The 20,108-nt window shown below is 36.2% G+C and overlaps 1 protein-coding gene across 1 annotated transcript; it reads right to left on the reverse strand.

Moving 5' to 3' along the window:
- Positions 1 to 16,771: 16,771 nt before the first annotated feature.
- Positions 16,772 to 19,171, reverse strand: LOC131071089 (pentatricopeptide repeat-containing protein At2g13600). Its single transcript, XM_058006790.2, has 3 exons — positions 18,769 to 19,171; positions 17,409 to 18,528; positions 16,772 to 17,204 (listed from the first exon to the last, which is right to left on the reverse strand). Exons 1-3 carry the CDS (start codon positions 19,169 to 19,171, stop codon positions 16,772 to 16,774), a joined length of 1,956 nt encoding a protein of 651 aa, XP_057862773.2.
- Positions 19,172 to 20,108: the final 937 nt, after the last annotated feature.

Raw genomic sequence — 20,108 nt, forward strand, 5'->3', positions numbered from 1 at the left:
CATCAAGATTTATAAAAATAGGATCTTTAACTCGCACAGGATCAAGACCATCATGCATCTTATGTTTAGGAGATTTAGGCTCAATGTCCGGCTGAGGAGAAAATGGAATAATGCTTGTTGAAGGTGTTTTTGGAGATTGCAAAGTTTGAGAAGCAGCTGCCTGAGCTCTAAGACGACGCTTTCGTCGGCGTTCACGTGCAGAACGATTTCGTCTAGTCTTAGTAGGAAGTTGCGAAGACTAAGGAGGAGGAATGTTCTCATCCTTAGCACTTGGGTGTTTAGGTTGTGGTCTCTTAGGCTGGATAATAGGAGAAGAGGAAGGTCTCTTCTCTCTATAAAAAGAAGGAGGAGGAACTGCTCCATATAAAGGAGGAATTTTTGGTTTAGGGAGAAGACCAAGTCCATCATGACGAGGAGGTATAGGTCTACTCTTAGGAAGTTTATTAGGTATAGACATAGTCACATCCATAGGGATGGGTTGAGATTCTTCTTGAGGAAAGACATTAGTTTTATCTTTCAAAGGAAGAACTTCCTTCTCAAGAATGATAGGAATGTCAAGTTTAGGTGTTCTAGGTTCACTTAGAGATAAGATCATATCTGTTTTCCACTTTTGATAAGATTTGAAAAGATGATCACTTCGTGGAGGAAGAGATTGGAATTGTTTAGGCCAAAAGTAATCAAGAGGAACACTAGAGGTTCTTTCAGCTGGTTTAAAGAGACTATGATTGACAGTAACAACTTCACCATTGTGGGGAAATTTCAAACACTTATGAATAGGAGAAGCAATAGCTTTCATGGAAGATAGCCAAGGATAGCCAAGCTTCACACGAAATTGTTCGGAAGATGGAATAATAGCAAAGTTCACATCAAGAGATTTGTTATGGACCTCAATAGGCAATGTAATAGAACCAATTGCAGGAGAAGAAAATGCATCAAATAATTTCACAATCACATCTGTTTTGTCATAGATCACTTGATTCAATTGCAAAGTAAAAAGAAATTCTTCAGTAATAACATTAATCATGCACGAAGGATCAATAAGCACTCCACGGCAAGGTGTATTCTTAACTTTTGCAACTATGTATAAAGGACCATCAGGTGCCCTAATGGTTTCACTGGAATCAAATGTGATGGAAGGTTCTTTAGGGATTTCTTGCTGCTCTACAAAGTTAATCACATTCGGAGTCATAGACACAAGACCATCAGATGAGAGAGAGGAATCATTAGCCTCAATTGCATTAAAGGTATGAGAAGGTAATGGATCAGTGAAAATCTGAAGATTTTGATTAGGAGGAGCTACAGATGTATTGCCTTTATCATTCACTCCAGAAACAGAAATAGTATTATTATCAATCAAATCTTGAATTTTACCCTTTAAAGAAAAACATTTTTCAGTATCATGCCCAGGCTGACGGTGAAATTGACAAAAAGCTTTGTTATCAAAATAAGGTGAAGTAATCTTTGCAGGATCAATTTGTCTTATAGGAGGAAGAGTAAGCACATTTTGTTCCAATAACTTATTCATAATACTATGCAATGATTCATTCAAAGGAGTATACTTTCTTTCTTTCTTGAAAAATTTAGAAATAGGAGGCACACCTGATGCTGCATTCACATTGTTGTTGATGATGTTTTCATTGAATTTGATGGAATCTCTGTTCGGTTTAAACTTCCCAAATGGTTGTTGACTGCTATCACCCTTATCACTCGGAGCCATAGGATGTGATTGTTCCATTTGACTCACAGTCAGTTGATAATTGTGAAGAGTGGCGCACAACTGTTGGAAAGAAGTAAACTCAGAAAACAGAAGTTTGTCTCGAATATCTTTTTGTAAATTAGAAATAAAGATTCTTTGAATATCATTGTCAGGCACTGGAAAAGAAATTTGAGCATACAAATGCTTATATCTACCAATGAAATCAGTCACTTTTTCTTTAACACCTTGTTTACAATGCATTAAATCAATCAAAGTAACTTTAGGACTTATATTGTTTTGAAATTGTTGAATGAAAGCATTTGCAAGTTGTTCAAAAGAAGTAATAGAATAAGAAGGCAACGAGCAATACCATTGTAGGGCTTTGTCTCTTAATGTTCTCGTAAACAGTTTTGCAAGCAACCTTTGGTCATAAGCAAAATCGGTACATATTGTTTGAAAAGTCTTAACATGTGTTAGAGGATCTCCTTTACCATTATAAAGCTCCAAATGCGGGATTTCAACATGTTTAGGAGGGATAGCTCGAACAATGTCAAGAGAAAGTGGGCTCGCAACGTCAAATGTGGGCACACTAAACTTAGATTGATTCATAGAGGCAATTTGTTGCTGTAAAGAAGAGACAGTTTGTGCAAGATTGTTAATGGTCGCTTCAGTCGAAGAATTCATATTGGATGTGTTAGATTGAGATGGAGGTGTTATGTTATTGAAAGAAGGTAGAGAGTAAGGTGGTGGGACCCTATGATAATTAGTCATAGGAGATGATTGGACAAGAGGAACACTACAAGGAGGGATGGAATGGTTAAATGAATTGCCCCCTTGCGTCATGTTCATTTGTGGAGATATAATAGGGACACTCATTGAAGGAATGAATGAAGAAGTCAGATTGAATGAAGGAAGAGGGTTAATTGAAGAAGAAGGGTTGCCCCCATGACTGGTGATCACAGGAGGAATGTCTTGTATAGAGGTAGCCATGATGTTTGATGTAAAGGTAGGTATACTAGCAATAGGAGTTGTCAAAGGAATAGAATGATTGTCTTGTGTAGGAGGTTGTGTATAACCTAAATTTTCAGCACAACTCTTCATAGGCATCACATTCGAATCCACAATGTGTGCAATACCATGCAAAATATCAATTCCATTCTTATCACTTTGAAGCATACGTTTTAGACCCTCAATTAAAGGAAGAGCTTGACTATCAGGGTATTCTTGAGACATCCAGTGTCGAAAATCGTCAAATTGGTTATCCAATTTCAAAATTTGTTCTTCAGAAACCTCATGGAGAGCTTCTTCATCATTAGGAGGATTAGAGGAATTACCCATGTCGTCGTTAAAAAGACCATTCAAATTAGGTTCCATCTCCTCAATAATTAAACCTTGGAAGGACTTAATTCTAAGGCTTCGTCTAACGGGAATAGTGTAAGTAGGGCTTATTGTTGTAAAACTCATGCACTAGAGAAGGAGAGAAAATTTTGAATTTAGAGGTAGCAATTTTCAGTAGGATCAACCAATTTTCTGGATTTAAGCTGTTAAATGCAATCACAACAGTCTCCCGAAATTTCGGAAAAAATGTCCGGGACCGTGGCGCCCGGAGTGCAACACGGTCCCTGCAACTTTTTTCGAAATTTGCAGGGATGAAAGGTATGATGATTTTAGAGCTAATCTGAAAAAATTGAGTGATTTTATGATCTGTAGATAGGCCAAATTAAAGTTGTAATCTCAAAATTGAACCCTATCAAGATTGTCGAAAAATGCAAAATTTGAATTTTGAAAAAGAGAGGGAAACTGAAATTTTGAATTTTATGATTTTAGAGGGAATGTCAAGAGCAATGCAAATTTTGAAATTTGAAAATTGACTCAATTTCACGCAAAATTCAATTTTGAAAGCGGAAATCAAAGTTGTTGTAATTAAGCACTTAATTTCAAAAGTCACAAAATGCAAGAATTTGAATAAAGCACTGAAATTTTTTAATGAATGATGACACACTTTTCAGATTTAGGACAGTAAGAACACAATTTTGACACAAAATTTTAATTTCAATGATTTTTGAATGATTAGAAGCCTTAGACCAAGCAATCGCAAGACCAACTTTGACTGTAATTTTGAAAGTGTTATAATTGACAAAATCAGCCAAAATTCTGGATTTTAGCAGGAAAATACAGTAAGATCTTGCTCCCAAAATTTCGGAAAAAATGTCGGGGACGATGGCGCTCGGCGCCACGGTCCTCGCAACTTTTTTCCAAATTTTCAGGGATGAAAGATGTTGTGATTTTATTGCGGAATCCAAAGTTACAGCTGATTTGGAGATGTTTTGATCAATGAAAAAGGTTGAATCAAGAGGGTTTCAAAAATTAGGGTTTTGACACTTAACCACTTAATTTTCAGAATTAAAGCACAAATATGAATTGAAAATTTGTAATAGAAGGGCAGATCTGAAATAGGCATTAACATTTAGACATTTCGCAAGTTCAATTACTAAAAAGAAAATTTAGGGTTTTTATGCAATCACCTCTAAAATTTTGCAAAAGATCAAACATGGAAATGTAATCAATTTTTTCAGATCTAAGCATGAAAAATCAGAAAGGATGTTCACGTTGGGTTCACCAAAATGTAAAGCGGAAAATCGCGATCGAACCCTAGTTGTTCTCCACTCTTCCGACTCCGAGGAGAGAGAAGGGAGGTTCGCTAGGATTCAATGGTTTTTCACTTAGGGGAGAGACTTTACATTCAAAAGAGGGGTTGAAACTCATAAGATCCAATCCCACACAATGCAAGATTGGATGCTAAATGAATTTCAAGGGTTAGGAAAGCAAGGCTACCCTCTTTTGTAAAGAATGTTGTTAAGGAAATTAAGCTAAGCATGCATAGAAAGTCATAAAGATTCGCTTATAAACTGAGTTTGGGTTATAGGATGAAGCTGCGGACCTGGAATTAGTAGTAGAATGTCGATACGGCGCTGTCCTGCAAATTTGAGCAAAAGTTGTCGGGACGATGGCGCCCGGCGCCACGGTCCTCCGAAAAATCCGCGAAACGAAGGGGGATCTGTTCGTCTCTGCACAAGGATTCCAGATCTTCAATTTCAGCCGCATACCTGCAACCTACACACAGAAAAGCGAAGACGATTGGGGGGTTAGGGATTGGGGGTTTGCCTTTAGGTCAAACCCCGGTTTTGGAATTAACCAAGAAATGAGCAAGAGTTGTAAATGTAAATGACTGTAAAACAAGTACTAATACCTTGTTCTAAGGATGTTTGTATCCTTATGTGTGAAGGTTTAGATGTTGTATGTTGTATGTTGTATGTTGTAGCATGTAGTATGTGATCTCCTCTTCAATGGTTGAATCCTTGTCTTGAATGCAACACTTAGCCTTGAATGGAGACTTGAGATGATCAATTGCTTGAAGGAATGCTTGAATGCTTGAATGCTTGAGTATAATTTCCACACCTTGTACACATATCCTCCTCATATCCCAAATGAGAGAGAAAAATTTAGTTTATATACTTGTCATTTAGGGCTGATAGACTGATTTTCCCGACCTTAGGCCGACCAGGGAAAGTTAATTTCCAAATTGCAAACAAAAAGACCCGAGCCCCTTAGGAAACCGGGCCCAAAATAGGACCCAGGGACCAGGGCGCTGGGCGCTCTGGTCCCACCTCCCGGGACAGCAGGGTGCAAGGAGGTTCAGGCCAGGGTGCTTGAAAAATGCAGTTTTCAGTGTCGTGAGCAAGTTTCAGGGTCTCCATTCAGGTTGTGTGTTGCGTCGCCATCGTGAAGACCAAAATGCAGTCGAAATTGCAAGTGTCGCAATTTTAGGACGCTACAATAAGACAATAAATTAAATTGTTTATAACTCTTATATCTGATGTGAAATCCACCAATAATAATGACAAGCTAAGAAAAAAATTTTAAAAAATAATTATTTTCTTTTTAAGAAAAAGCGGTGAACCACTGATATTATATTAATATTAATATAACTGGTTCAAGGGCTCATCAGGGAAAGAACTAGAAAGAAAACCCTGAATCATTGATGAGTACAAAAGGATAAGAAGAGAAAACCAACCCAAGAGCAGAACCTAAGAGACTACCCCCCGGAATACAAGTCAAGAACCAAATCATGGAGTTGTTGGACTCGCAGTAGTTGAGATAATAATGGTGATTGTACAGACCACACAACCCTTGGCACATGAAATAATCGACTTTCAAATTCATCAAATCACAACAAATGTTGGGCGAGATAAAAATTGCAACAACCATAAATGTTTTGTTGATATGTAAATGCACTCCTTGGTAAAAATTAGCAGGTGAACTATACAACTAGAAACTAAATATACTGCAATTAACCTCTAATACTAAAATTTTCAGAATTTATGACCATTTCCTGCATTACTAAATCATGAAGACGATGTCATGCATTTAGATGAGTATCCAAATTAAGAGACTCAATCCGCACTTCATCACATCCCAGATTGGCTAAAAAATCTGCAACTTTGTTGCCTTCATGAAGAGTGTGAGAAATACAATGATCTTCAAACGAGTCTATTAAGTACCATATTTGGTTCATGATATATGCAATTCTCCAGTTTAGAGAGATTCTACCGATGAAAGCATTGATTATAACCATTGAATCACCTTCTATATGCACTTTTGAAAATCCACCTCATTTAGCCAGCACAAGACCTATGAGCAAAGCTTGAGCCTCTGCAAAGTTATTTGTACCTGAAGGAATGGGGAAAGCTTTAATTGCATGCACTCTACCTTGATGATCCCTAATACATATACCAATCCCAGACTTCCCTAGATTTCCCCTAGATGACTCATCAAAACTTAATTTCATAAAACCAAGAGGAGGCTGCCACTTAATTAATGACCTACCTATTGCTTGGTTCACTCTCCGATTAGGAACATATCCAAAAGGAATAATAATACCTTTCAATTCCCTAGCAATAGTACCATGCCAAGATGAAAAATAATGATTACATCTGATATTGGATAGACTAGCATTGACAAATTCTGAAACTGATTTCTCAATACCTTCCAAAACTCTAGAAACCAGAGATAATTCCTAGCAAAAGATAAGTTTACTCCTTTCCGACCAAATGTCTCATACCACTGCTACAAGGATACATCTCCAAATGCATGCAAACAATGAATTTGTATAAAGAATAGGCCATGATTGAAAAAGATCACATGGATTACTTGGCAAGGGCATGAAATAACTTAATTTATTCAATACAAACAACCAGCATTCTTGGGCAAAAGTGTTAGGTCTCAGAGACAACTGAGAGGGGGGGGGGGGGGGGGTTGAATCAATTGTCCAATAAATTCAACCAAAATTAACTTAACCAAAACTTAATGCTTAATGTCGGTAAACCAAACTTTATGTCGATAGACAGTTTTATCAGTTAGTTGCAGTAACAGTAAAGATTAATGCATGAAACCAGAAAGACAACAACATCCACAACACATAACACAAATATTTGTACGTGAAAACCTTATAAGGGGAAAAACCTTTGTGGGAAGCCTTACCCACAATTAAATGATACTACTACAAATAGTATGTGTGTACAATATGGATTTTGCACATGCAAAAAGACCAGCTGCCTAGAGCTCACTGCTCAATCACAAAATGAGAGTCACACTGACTACAATTGGATGGTTAAATCCAATGATAATGTACTGCATAAAATAGCATCTTCATATGTTGGATTCAGTACCGGTTTAGTTCTGATTGCCTTCACAAAAACCTTCCTTCAACCTTCAAATGATGTCTGTGTGTATAGCTCTTCTTATTTTCACATATACCTTATTACAATTCTTTTCCAATCGCATATCAATCTCACAAATGAGATCTTACATTTATACCATAACCTAAGACCAATCGAATAGGTCGGCTCACTAAAAGATATTACAATAAAATCAATTACAAATAAATCGATATCTGATGCATGGTGTCAGCTCAATGCATTTACAATAATAATAAATCATCTCCATAATGTGTCGTGCTGATCTGGAATAGATATGCCTGCCGGTGTATATCCTGGACCTATTTGCCGGTAACAACAAATATGCAAACCCGAATAAACAAATAACCAAATCGCCAAAACCAAGTGATCGAATAATGTCTTTGGCATAAACAAGTAGCCTCCAAGTCATTCCAAGTGTCGGTGAACAATATAATATGCCAGTGAACCAAATACCGGTGACTATGCATAAGTCTTTAACTTGCCGGTGAACATAACCAAAGATCTCCAAGTGCTGATAAGTGTTGACAAGTGATGACAAGTGTTGACATCAATGAAAAAACCATATCAACATATCCAAAATATCAACAATCTCCCCTTTTGGCATTGATGGAAACACAAGATGGAAAAACCATCAAAGTGCCAAAATAGAAATGCCAAAAACCAAAAACCAACAATCTCCCAAAGAGATCATTAACCAGAAATCAAAATATCTCTCCCCTAAGAATAATTTCTCCCAAGAGATATCTCTCCCCAAAGTGTTTTTCAAATGTTTTTCCATAATATCTCTCCCCCTTTGACATCAAATGCCAAAGCATTACAAAAACTAGTTTCAAATACAAAATACCAACTTATTATACCAACTACTCCCCTTGAGAAGTAGCTCTCCTCATCAAAGCCGAAATAAAATATTTCTCTGTTAATTATGTTGGTTGATGAAAAACATCAACTATCTAAGTCCCTACCGGTGGGGGTAGGACTCCAAGTTGCTCTTTGAGATATTCAAAAGTTTCCTTAGGAAAAGGCTTTGTAAAAATATCTACAATCTGCTCTTTAGTATTCACATAAACCAATTTCACTTCTTTTGCTTCAACATTCTCTTTTAGAAAATTGAATTTGATAGAAACATGTTTTGTCTTAGAGTGAAATACCGGGTTCTTTGATATATCAATTGCTGCCATATTATCACAGTAAATAGTTATAGGTTCCTTGCATTTTACCTTTATGTCCTTCAACATTTGTTTGATCCATAATACCTGTGTACAATTAGTTGTTGTTGCAACATATTCTGATTTTGTTGTTGATAGACTTGTACAACTCTATTTCTTGCTCAACCATGAAATTAGTCTGCTACCAAGAAAAAAATCCTCCACCGGTGGTGCTTTTTTTTGTCATCCACATCTCCTGCCGAATTAGTATCTGTGTATGCACATAAGTCAAAATTTTCATCTCTAAGTTACCATAAACCAAGATTTGTAGTGCCTTGTAGGTACCAGAAAATCCTTTTCACTGTTGATTCATGATTTTCTTTAGGATTACTCTGAAATCTTGAAACAATACATACTGCATTCATAATATCAGGTCTTGTTTGTGTCAAATACAATAAACCTCCTATCATAGACTTATATCTAGTCAGATTAACAGGTGTTGATTCATCCTTCAAAGATAATTTATCAGTTGTAGTCATAGGTGTGCTTACTGGTTTACAGTTTTCCATACCAAATTTCTTTAGTAATTCCTTCAAGTAATTAAATTGACATAGGAATATACCTTTATCAGTCTGTGAAATCTGCAATCCTAAAAAGGAATTTTATCTCTCCGATCATAGACATTTCAAATTCTTGCTGCATTTTGTTAGAAAAGTCTTTACACAATCCATCTTCTCCTCCAAAGTTTATATCATCAACAAAAACTTCAATAACCAAGATGTCATCATTAGTCACTTTTTAGTATAGATTGTTGTCAGCATTACCTTTAGTGTATCCAAGCTTCAAAAGATATTTGTCCAGTATAACATACCAAGCTCTAGGAGCTTGTTTTAGACCATATAAAGCTTTCCTTAACCTGCAAACCATGTCTTTGTTATATGTCAAAGAAAATCCATCAGGTTGTTCAATATAAACTTCTTCTTCAAGATCTCCATTTAGAAATGCACATTTAACATCCATTTGATATACTTTATAGTTCTTGTGTGCTGCAAAAGCCAATAAAAGTTTGACTGCCTCAATTCTAGCTACCAGTGCAAAGGTTTCATTGTAATCAATTCCTTCTTTCTGTGAATATCCCTTACACATTAATCTTGCTTTGTTTTTTATTGCCTTACCATCTTCATTAAGTTTATTTCTGAAAACCCATTTAGTTCCAATTACATTTTTATCTTTAGGTCGGGGAACTAATGACCAAGTGTTATTTCTTTCAATATATTCCAATTCATCTTCCATAGCTTTAATCCAATATTTATCTTCACATGCCTCATTAATTGATGTAGGTTCAATTTGAGAAATAAGACATACTTCTTCATTTGCCAATCTTCCTCTAGTCATAATCCTTGAATTTTTTTTCCAATTATCTGATCTTCAGAATGATTTAATCTTACATACCAAGGTGTTTTTACTTGCTACTGTTCTTCAGTGACTATTGAATCTCCAGATGATGCCGGTGTAACTGGATCACCATTCTGTACCGGTGTATTCATAGTAGGTTCATTCGTGATTATCTCTATTGCCAGTTCAGAGTTTGTGTACCTTGAATTTCCTCTAAATTGTTCATCAATCTTCACATTGCACTTTCAACAATTTTCTGCAATCTCTTGTTAAAACATCTATATGCCTTGCTCTTAGATGAATCACCAAGAAATATTCTTTCATCACTTCTAGGATCAAATTTGCCAATATACTCATCTCTTCTAATATAGCATTTACTTCCAAATATTCTGAAATATTTAAGAGTAGCAGTATTACCAAACCATAGTTCATGATGGGTCTTACCAGTTTCACCTCTGATGTGAACTTTGTTGAATGTATAAATTGTTGTATTGACCACTTCTCTCCAGTATATATGAGGTAGATTTGCTTCTAATATCATACTTCTGGCTGCATCCAAGATAGTTCTATTTTTCCTTTCCACAACTCCATTTTGTTGGGGTGTCCGGGGTGCTGATAATTGTCTTCTAATCCCATTCACTTCATAGAATGTATTAAATTCCTTAGATGTGAATTCACCTCCTTGATCTGAACTCAAACATTTAATTTTCTTGCCAGCTTCATTTTCTACCATCACCTTGAATAGTTTGAATTTCCCAAATTCTTCAGATTTTTCCTTGAGAAAAGTAACCCAACATATTCTAGAATAGTCATCAATGATTAGCATATAATACCTATCTCCTTGTATACTTCTAGTTCTTGCTAGACCACATAAATCAGTATGAATTAAATCAAGAACATTGTTAGACGTCTTTGGAATACTCTTGAAAGATGCTCTAACTCGCTTTCCAAATTGTTAGGTCCCAGAGACAACTGAGAGGGGGGGGGGGGGGGTGAATCAGTGGTCCAATAGTTGCAGTACCGGTAAATATTAATGTATGAAACAGAAAGACAACAACATCCACAACACATAACACAAATATTTGTACATGGAAACCCTATAAGGGGAAAAACCATGGTGGGAAGCCTTACCCACAATCAAATGATACTACTGCAGATAGTATGTGTGTACAATATGGGTTCTGCACATGCAGAAAGGCTAGCTGCCTAGAGCACACTGCTCATTCACAAAATGAGAGTCACACTGACTACAATTGGATGGTTAAATCCAATGATAATGTACTGCATAAAATAGCATCTTTATATGTTGGATTTAGTACCAGTTTAGTTCTGATTGCCTTCACAAAAACCTTCTTTCAACCTTCAAATGATGTCTACGTGTATAGCTCTACTTATTTTTGCATATACCTTATTACAATTCTTTTCCAATCGCATATCAATCTCACAAATGAGATCTTACATTATACCATAACCTAAGACCAATTGAATAGGTCGGCTCACTAAAAGATATTACAATAAAATCATTTACAAATAAATTGATATTCGATGCATGATGTCGGCTCAATGCATTTACAATAATAATAAATCATCTCCATAATGTGTCGTGCTGATCTGGAATAGATATGCCTACCGGTGTATATCCTGGACCTATTTATCGGTAACAACAAATATGCAAACTCGAATAAACAAATAACCAAATCGCCAAAACCAAGTGATTGAATAATGTCTTTGACATAACCAAGTAGCCTCCAAGTCATTCCAAGTGTCGATGAACAATATAATCTGTCGATGAACCAAATACCAGTGACTGTGCATAAGTCTCTGACTTGTTGGTGAACATAACCAAAGATCTCCAAGTGTTGATAAGTGTTGACAAGTGATGACAAGTGTTGACATCAATGTCAAAACCATATCAACATATCCAAAACACCAACAAAAAGAACAATTCAGTACTAAGTAATCAGTTGTCTCATTTACGTCATTGCATAACACACAATTGAATGGTTGTGCAATGCAAAGCTAAATAATTTATCACTGGTTAAGATTCTATTTCTCAGTGCAACCCATGCAAAGCAGCTTGCTTTGGGGAGAACAAAACTATTCCAACAAAAAGAGAATGCTAAATGTTGTAACACTTTATATCCTTCTTTAATGGAGTATTTCCCATCTTTAATCGATGCCCATATTAAGATGTCTTTCTTATTAGTTAGATAAACTTCTCTTTCCAAGAAGACCTTTTGCAAAAATGTCCTATGTTGGTTATTAAGAGGTAATTCCCTAGGGTCCTTCTAGAAGGCTTTACCTGAGTAAATCTCAACAGCAGCAACATAATCTAATAGTTTTGAACCCCAAATGTCCATTGTGACGGCCATAACTTCACTAAGATAAGGAGAATTACTCAATAGGAGCAAACATTCCAGGAATCCAACAAAAATTGCACATTATCCCCATTATGTACTTCCCAAGTAACATAATTTACAACCACCTCTCTTGAAGACATCATAAAATCCCAAATAACATATAATAAAAAATAATTATTATCCAAAGAAATTATAACATAAATTCTGATTTTGCTAATTTATTACTCATTCAATAATCTAAATTCATAATCATTATTTTGAGAAATTATTTTATTTTTTATATAAATATTAAATAATAATATATATTTATATTATTATAAATACACAAATAAATAAATAAATAAAAGTGACACAAAACTATTATATTTATATAATTTTTTTTTTAAAATTCAATTACAAACACTTTTTTATTTTATTTAAACAATATTTTATTTCAAAAATTTCTTTTTTATATGAGAGATTTGATCCATCCGATTAGTTTGTATATAGTAATTAACACGTAATGACTTGGAAATCTTGAATAGACAATAGTTTATAGCAGTTTGGAACTTTGTTGCTAATGTTATCTGTCAAGACTATGGCAAAACACAGTTTTCTAAAACAATTTCCATGACAAAGTCTTCTTAAACAATTTCCCTCGCTTAAAAGGAGGAGATGATTGAGTAAGGGCACTCAATTTAAGAACAAAATGCATTTCCCACCCAAATAACAAACAACAAACTGGATTTCCCTCGTCCCCTCCATCCCAAATGGCAATCTCTTTACACGGAATCTCCTCTGTACTTTTTTCGTCTATTCTTCTTCTCTTCTTCTGCCCCTCTTCCGTGTCCAACAGATGTCCTTCCCATGAATCCCAAGCTTTCCTTCGCTTCAAAGCGGCCTTGAATGACTCCCATGTATGATTGATGGTGAATTTCCACCTTGGATTTCAACACAATTTTCACTTTATAATTTGGAATTAACTAATGCCAGTCTTGTGGGTGTAATTCCCTCTTGGCTATGGGAAACCAGTCCTAGATTGGAGTATCTAAATCTTTCAGAAATCATCTAGAAGGAAGCCTATCTTCAAAAACTTCAACATGGATGAATCTAATACATCTAGATGTGTCTAGAAATGGATTGGGTGGGTACCTCCCATCAATGTGGTCATCTAATATTCAAATATTGTTGCTCAATAACAATTTGTTTAGTGGGAATATTCCTCCAAATTTGGGCAAATTAAATCTATTTCAGCTATTAAATCTTGCAAACAACAAGTTAGTGGGAGTAATCCCTGTGAGTTTGTCCAATTGCTCTTCCCTTGTCGTCCTAAATTTGGCAAATAACAATTTAGAGGGAAGATTGCCACATGAGTTCCGTAAGCTAAGTAAATTATATTCATTAGTTGTTCATAGTAATCATTTGAATGGAACATTCCCTCCCTCAATAGCAAATTGTTCAAATCAGCAGATTCTCAATATTGGGAACAACTCATTTGTAGGTGAAATATCAGTGTTGATTGGAAATCTTTCAAATCTAAGAGTATTGGTGATGAAGGATATTCCTTTAGAGATAGGTCAATTACTGAATCTTCAAACATTGCTCTTTTCTTCAAATCATATCTCAGGTTCAATTCCACACACAATTGTATCATTGAAAGCAATGGCAAATGAAAGTCAAGATGGCTTTGTATTCTCTATTTTTCCTAATGGGGAATCATATCAAAATGGATTGGATAGGAATTTATAAGGCACATATCAACACTACACATATATACTTTCCACTCTCACATCCATAGATCTCTCAAACAATGAATTGGAAGGAGATGTTGGTTCTAAATTTGGGAACTTGAAGGGATTAAGGCTTCTAAACCTTTCAATGAACCATTTGAATGAGACCATTCCAAATAGTTTGGGAGAAACAAGTCAACTAGAGTCATTAGACCTTTCAAGAAATAATTTTTCAAGACATATCCATGCAGAGCTTGAACTTCTAAGCTATTTAGGTTCACTGAATTTATCAAACAACAATTTATCAGGAAGCATACCATAAGGACGGCATATGACTGGCACATTTACAGAGTCCTCTTAATCAAGAAATCCTAATTTATGGGGGTGTCCCCTACCCAAAATTGTTCTTGGCCACAATTTGTTCTTGCCCCTCCAATTTCAATTTAATGAAAAGGAAAGCACCAAATACCCATGGTATGAGACAACATTGGGATTGTCATATGGAGTAGCTTTTGGAGGGATAGTGTTAGTGATACTGATAAAAGCAAGCTGGAGAAGGAAATACTTCAATACAGTTGATATAGTCTTGAAGTTCTTTTTTCCATGGATGGGGAATTTAACACTATGATGGAATATATCTACGTTTCATTGGAATGTAAGCTTTTTGTTCTTTGAAGTATTATCCTTATTCAAAAATATTAAAATACGTTCAAAGGGAAATTAGTATTCACCTTTCTAGACAAATTTTCATTGGCTATTCCACCTATCAAATGTAGATTGTTTGCAATATTTTTAAATTCAATTATGTAATCCTTTGATTGTTACTAACATATAATTTTGTGTGCAGGGTTATGGAGGATGCTTTCTTGGTATATTTGTCTTATTCAAGACGTGTTTTTGTTGATGGCCTCACTTACAAACTTGAGATTATATATAATTATTTTTTTGTAATGCTTTAATCCATTGCACATGTTTTTAGGAAGGAACTACATGAAACCGAAAACTCTTATATTGATATGCAAAAAATAAGGAGAGATCTCAAAATTTTAAAATTATCCATTTTGTTTAGAAATGTGAGAAAAAATGTTTGTGAAACATTTTTTTTTTGTGAAACATTTGATGTGCCACCAATAATCTAATTCTAGACAAACATTGAGGTGTATAATATTTTTCTTAGTTCAAAAAGATGAGACTTTTTCAGAATGGTACATTCATTGATTCCTATTGCTTATTGTCTTACCATTCTATTCAATGTACTTTTCTCCAAAGAGTATAGAACTTTTTTCTTGTAGCACTACAATTGGCAATCAATTTCTAGTATATAGATAATAGTTTCTTTCTAAATAATTATTGAAATATTGAAAAATCACTATAGATTAATATTAAAAACACACAACCTTGATTCCATCCTTTCAATTAAAGAAATCATCCTTTATGATTTGTTAAGAAACACAGAGCATAACAGAATAATATAATTTGCAGCAAAATAAACGCACACAAAAATATCAAACACACAGAGACAACAGAATTTACACGATTCACTCATTTGACTGCATCCACAGAAAAACAGATGTTCTTTTATTTCCAGCACCAATACATGAAGCTTTTCTACATCCTCAATGTGTCTTCTTCAATAATTTATAATCAACCGGCTAATGAAGATGAAAAGACAGAAGTAAAAAGAAGAGACACAAAGATAACAGGAATGTTAACGGCCAGACTTCACAACCAAACATGATTGACAGTGAATTTCCACGCCCTTCTCTTTCCCATCGATTAATGTCTTTCCAACAAATCCGAAGCTCTGCTTCACTTCAAAGTGGCCTTCAATGACTCCTACGGCGTTCTCAGTTCGTGGGTATCCAGCTATCACACCTTGAAATGAATAATCTTCATTGAGGGAAGAATTATCAAGATATGCTGTCCCCATTATCTTCAAATGTCGGATTGACTGCGAACCTCTTTCAGATGCCTGATCACCAAGCATCTTACCATTTCCTTCGAGTGTTCATCTTCTTTTGCTATTTCAGATTATCCACCTTCTCCTCCATCCTTTTGTTCCAGACATGTGCAAGTTTCCTAGAAACATTTCAATGTCATAGCTCCTCTATGGTATCATGATACAGGGTTTTAATAACGGCTCTCCATGAGTATATATTGGCAGTAATAAGAATTACACATTATACATCTGGTTTATGAAGTCTACAACATAGTCTATATCTCCAAACACTTGAAGTAAAACTTTTTATAAACTTTAGTAGAACCTGTACTTTCTAGAAAGTGAGGATAAAATCCACCCCATTCTTTACTATCGCAGGGCTGAAATGGTGCACCTTGTTATTGTGCAAGCCTATGTTTATAGATTGCTTCGCTAGCATCACCAATTATGTCCATAAGAACATTCTCCTTGTTTGAAATGATGGAACCGGTTCACATCTCTCACAACAATTGTCTTAACAGCAATTTTGGAAATAAACATGGGTGCAGCGTGGATGTCAACATTACTCATAGGGATTTGATGACTTTAATAGTTGGTGTTTAGCATCCAAATACAATAGCCAACTTTTTAGTATGGTGGCAAAAGAATGGTACATTTTCCTTCTCATATCAATCAGAACGTGCCTTGAATCGGGAAAATACCCTGGTGCATTCATCTCCAAAAACAATTCTGCAACTTTGCATAGATCTCCTCTGTCTGTGGATATGATCAGTCTCCACAATAAGCATGTACGACTTTATGGCCTGCAATCCAACTACTTCCGGGTACTTTTTTAATTCCTCTATCATTCATCAGTCTCCTTACCATGTGAACTTCTTCCCACCTCCCCATTTCTGCATAGAAGTTTGACAGAAGAACATAAGTCGTGGCATTCTTAGGATCCAGCTCAAGAAGGAGACTTGCTGTAAATACTCCCAACTCTATATTCTTATGTAATCTACAAACACTGAGAAAACATGTCCACACAACCATTACAGGTTTAATTGGCATTTTGATGATAAACTTTAGAGTTTCCTCAAGATAGCCAGCTCGGCTGAGGACGTCGACCATGCACACATAGTGATTGGTTTTAGGCATAATGCAATAAGACTCACTCATGCTCTTGAAGTATTTACAGCCCTCATCCACTAAACCTGCATGGCTGCATGCAAACAAAACACAAGCGAAGCTTACATGGTCAGGGTATGATCCCGAGTGCTTCATTTGTTCAAAGAGTTTAAGAGCATCATTGCAAAATCCATTTTGTGCATATCCTGTAACCATGGCATTCCATGAGATGACATCTTTTTGAGGCATTTTGTCAAACAGTTCACGTGCCCTGTGTATGTTTCCACATTTTGCATACACGTCTATCAAAGCATTAGTTACTACAACATCTGAAGAAAAGCCGCTTTTGATTATGAATTGATGTATTTCCATACTCTGCTTTAAAGCTCCTACTTTTGAGCAGGCTGGTAATATGCTGGCAAAGGTTGTGAAGTCTGGTTTTGCATCTGCCAACGACATTTCCTTAAATGTTTCCAGAGCCTTTTCAAAAAACCCATTCTGTGCATATCCCGCAACCATGGCATTCCATGAGATGGCATCTCTTTGAGCCAGTCTGTTAAACACTTCACGTGCTTTGAGAATGCTTCCACATTTTGCGTACATGTCTATCAGCGTATTTGCAGTTACGACGTCTGACAGAAATCCACTTTTGATTATGCTCTGATGGAGGTTCATACCCAGTTCTAAAGCTTCCATTTTTGCACAGGCTGGTAGGATGCTGGCAAAGGTTGTTAAGTCTGGCATTATATCTGCCAATAGCATTTGATTAAAGGTTTCTATAGCCTTTTCAACAAACCCATATTGTGCGTATCCTGCAATCATTGAATTCCATGAGATCACGTCCCTTCGAAGTATTTTGTCAAATATTTCACATGATTTGTGTATCCTTCCACATTTTGCGTACATGTCTATCAGGGCATTGCCAACTGCAATATCTGACGATAATCCTCTTTCAATTATATCTTGATGGAGCTTCATACCCTGATCTAAAGCTCCGATTTTGGTACAGGCTGGAAGGAGACTGGAAAAGGTTGTAGAGTCTGGCTTTACACCTGCCAGCTGCATTTGCTTAAAAGTTTCTAAGGCTTTTTGAACAAATCCATTTTGTGCATATCCTGCAATCATCACAGTCCATGAGACCTCATTTCTTTGAGGCATTTCGTCAAACAGTTCGAATGCCTTGTGCATGCTTCCACATTTTGCATACATGTCGACTAGCGCACTTCCAACTATAACATCTAAACATACTCCACTTTTAATTATGTTTTGATGGACAACTGTACCCAGTTCCAAAGCTCCAATTTGAGCACAGGCTGGGAGAATGCTGGCAAAGGTTGAAGAGTTCGGCTTTACACCAACCACTTGCATTTGCTTATAAACTTGTAAGGCTTTTTCAGTAAACCCGTTTTGTGCATATCCTGCAATCATTGTAGTCCATGAAACCACATTTCTTTTAGGCATTTTGTCAAACAGTTCACATGCCTTGTGCATTCTTCCACATTTTGCATACATGTCTACCAGGGCACTTGCAACTACAACATCTGACAAAATTCCCCTATCCTTTATGCTTTGATGGATGTCCATAGCCTCTTCGAAAGCTCCCATTTTGGCACAGGCTGGGAGTACACTGGCAAAGGTGAACTGATTGGGTTGGAGACCTGTTCGTTGCATTTGGTGAAACAGTCTGAGTGCCTCCTGAGGATACCCATGTCTTCTGTATACTGCAATCATCACATTCCATGAGACGCTGTCTCGTTCTTCCATCTGGTCAAACACTTTACGAGCATCCACCAAACTGCCGCATTTGACATACATGTTAAGAAACTTATTTCGAAAAGATGTTCGTCTAGCAAATGCAAATCGCCTCTGAGCGATAAAAGTGTGGATTATTTTCCCTTGTAAAAGAGCATTCTTGACGATGCAGGTCTGCAATAGTTGAAGATAAGTAGAAGAGTCTTCAGGGGGTTTGTGTGTAGTAAGCAGAATGTGCAGCGCCTCTTTTAACTGAGCCTTTCTACATAATGCTGTGAGGTTGGCATGAGCTGTGGATGGCGGTGGCATTTTATGATTGTAATTGAAGCCTGAAAAACGAGAGTTGCCATTCAATCTACATCTACCATAACGACATAGCCAGTAGTCAACAAACTGCGAAGTGCAAATATATATAAACCTTACTTGAAGAAGAATACGTACTTGACTAGATTTTCTTCTATAGAATTTGGAATTAATGTCTACTGAATTCCCTTAAATGTTTTGGATCTATGGAATAATCCCTAGCTATCAGAAGGGGTGTATATGTTTCCGCTTTAGACAACAAATTGTCCAAATCTAATTCTCTAGGCCAGACATCATCGAACACCTTTAGAGTTGTCATGGCTTAGCTCAAGAACTATTGTTATAGTTCTATATGGACACCCTAAACACTAGCAATTGCGTCTTGGTGTACAATGGGTATGCCGAAGATGAGTGGATTATCAATTAAGAAACATTTTGGTCTATTTTTGCGTATATTTGTGTAGTAAGATTCTATTATTAATATGGTCTTGTTATGTTTGCTATAGGAAGAAAGGGAGAGAGAGGGAGAGAGAGAGAGGGGATAGAAAAAGGGATAAATAGAGGGGGGAAGAGTAAGGGAGATAGAGAGGAATAAGGAGATAGAGAGGATGATAAAGATGGAGTTGGAGAAGGATATGAATATGGAGAGGAGAGAAAGACGGGATAGAGGGATAGATAGATTTGGAAGGAATACAAATATTGAGATGGAGAGGGGGGGGGAGATGGAGAGGAATAGAGAGAGATAGAGAGAGGGAGAGATAGAGATATATGTAAAGAGAAAGATAGATAAAGATATACGGGAAGAAAAAGAGAGAGATGGATATATATATGGGAAGAGAAATGGAGAGAGGATAGTGATAGATAGGTAGATAGGGAGATAGGGAGGGAGGGAGATAGGTGGAGAGATAGAGAGAGATGGGAGAGATAGAGAGATAAGGATAGG

This window comes from Cryptomeria japonica, chromosome 11 (assembly GCF_030272615.1).
Source record: "Cryptomeria japonica chromosome 11, Sugi_1.0, whole genome shotgun sequence".
Lineage (NCBI taxonomy): Eukaryota > Viridiplantae > Streptophyta > Pinopsida > Cupressales > Cupressaceae > Cryptomeria > Cryptomeria japonica.

Coding starts and splice junctions, on each gene's coding strand:
- LOC131071089 (XM_058006790.2), bottom strand. CDS start 19,171: ATGCCACCGCCATCCACAGCTCATGCCAACCTCACAGCATTATGTAGA. Junction 18,529..18,768: donor TCACCAAATGCAACGAACAG/GTCTCCAACCCA, acceptor CAATGATTGCAG/GATATGCACAAAACGGGTTT. Junction 17,205..17,408: donor ACTAATGCTTTGATAGACGT/GTATGCAAAATG, acceptor GTTTGCATGCAG/CCATGCAGGTTTAGTGGATG.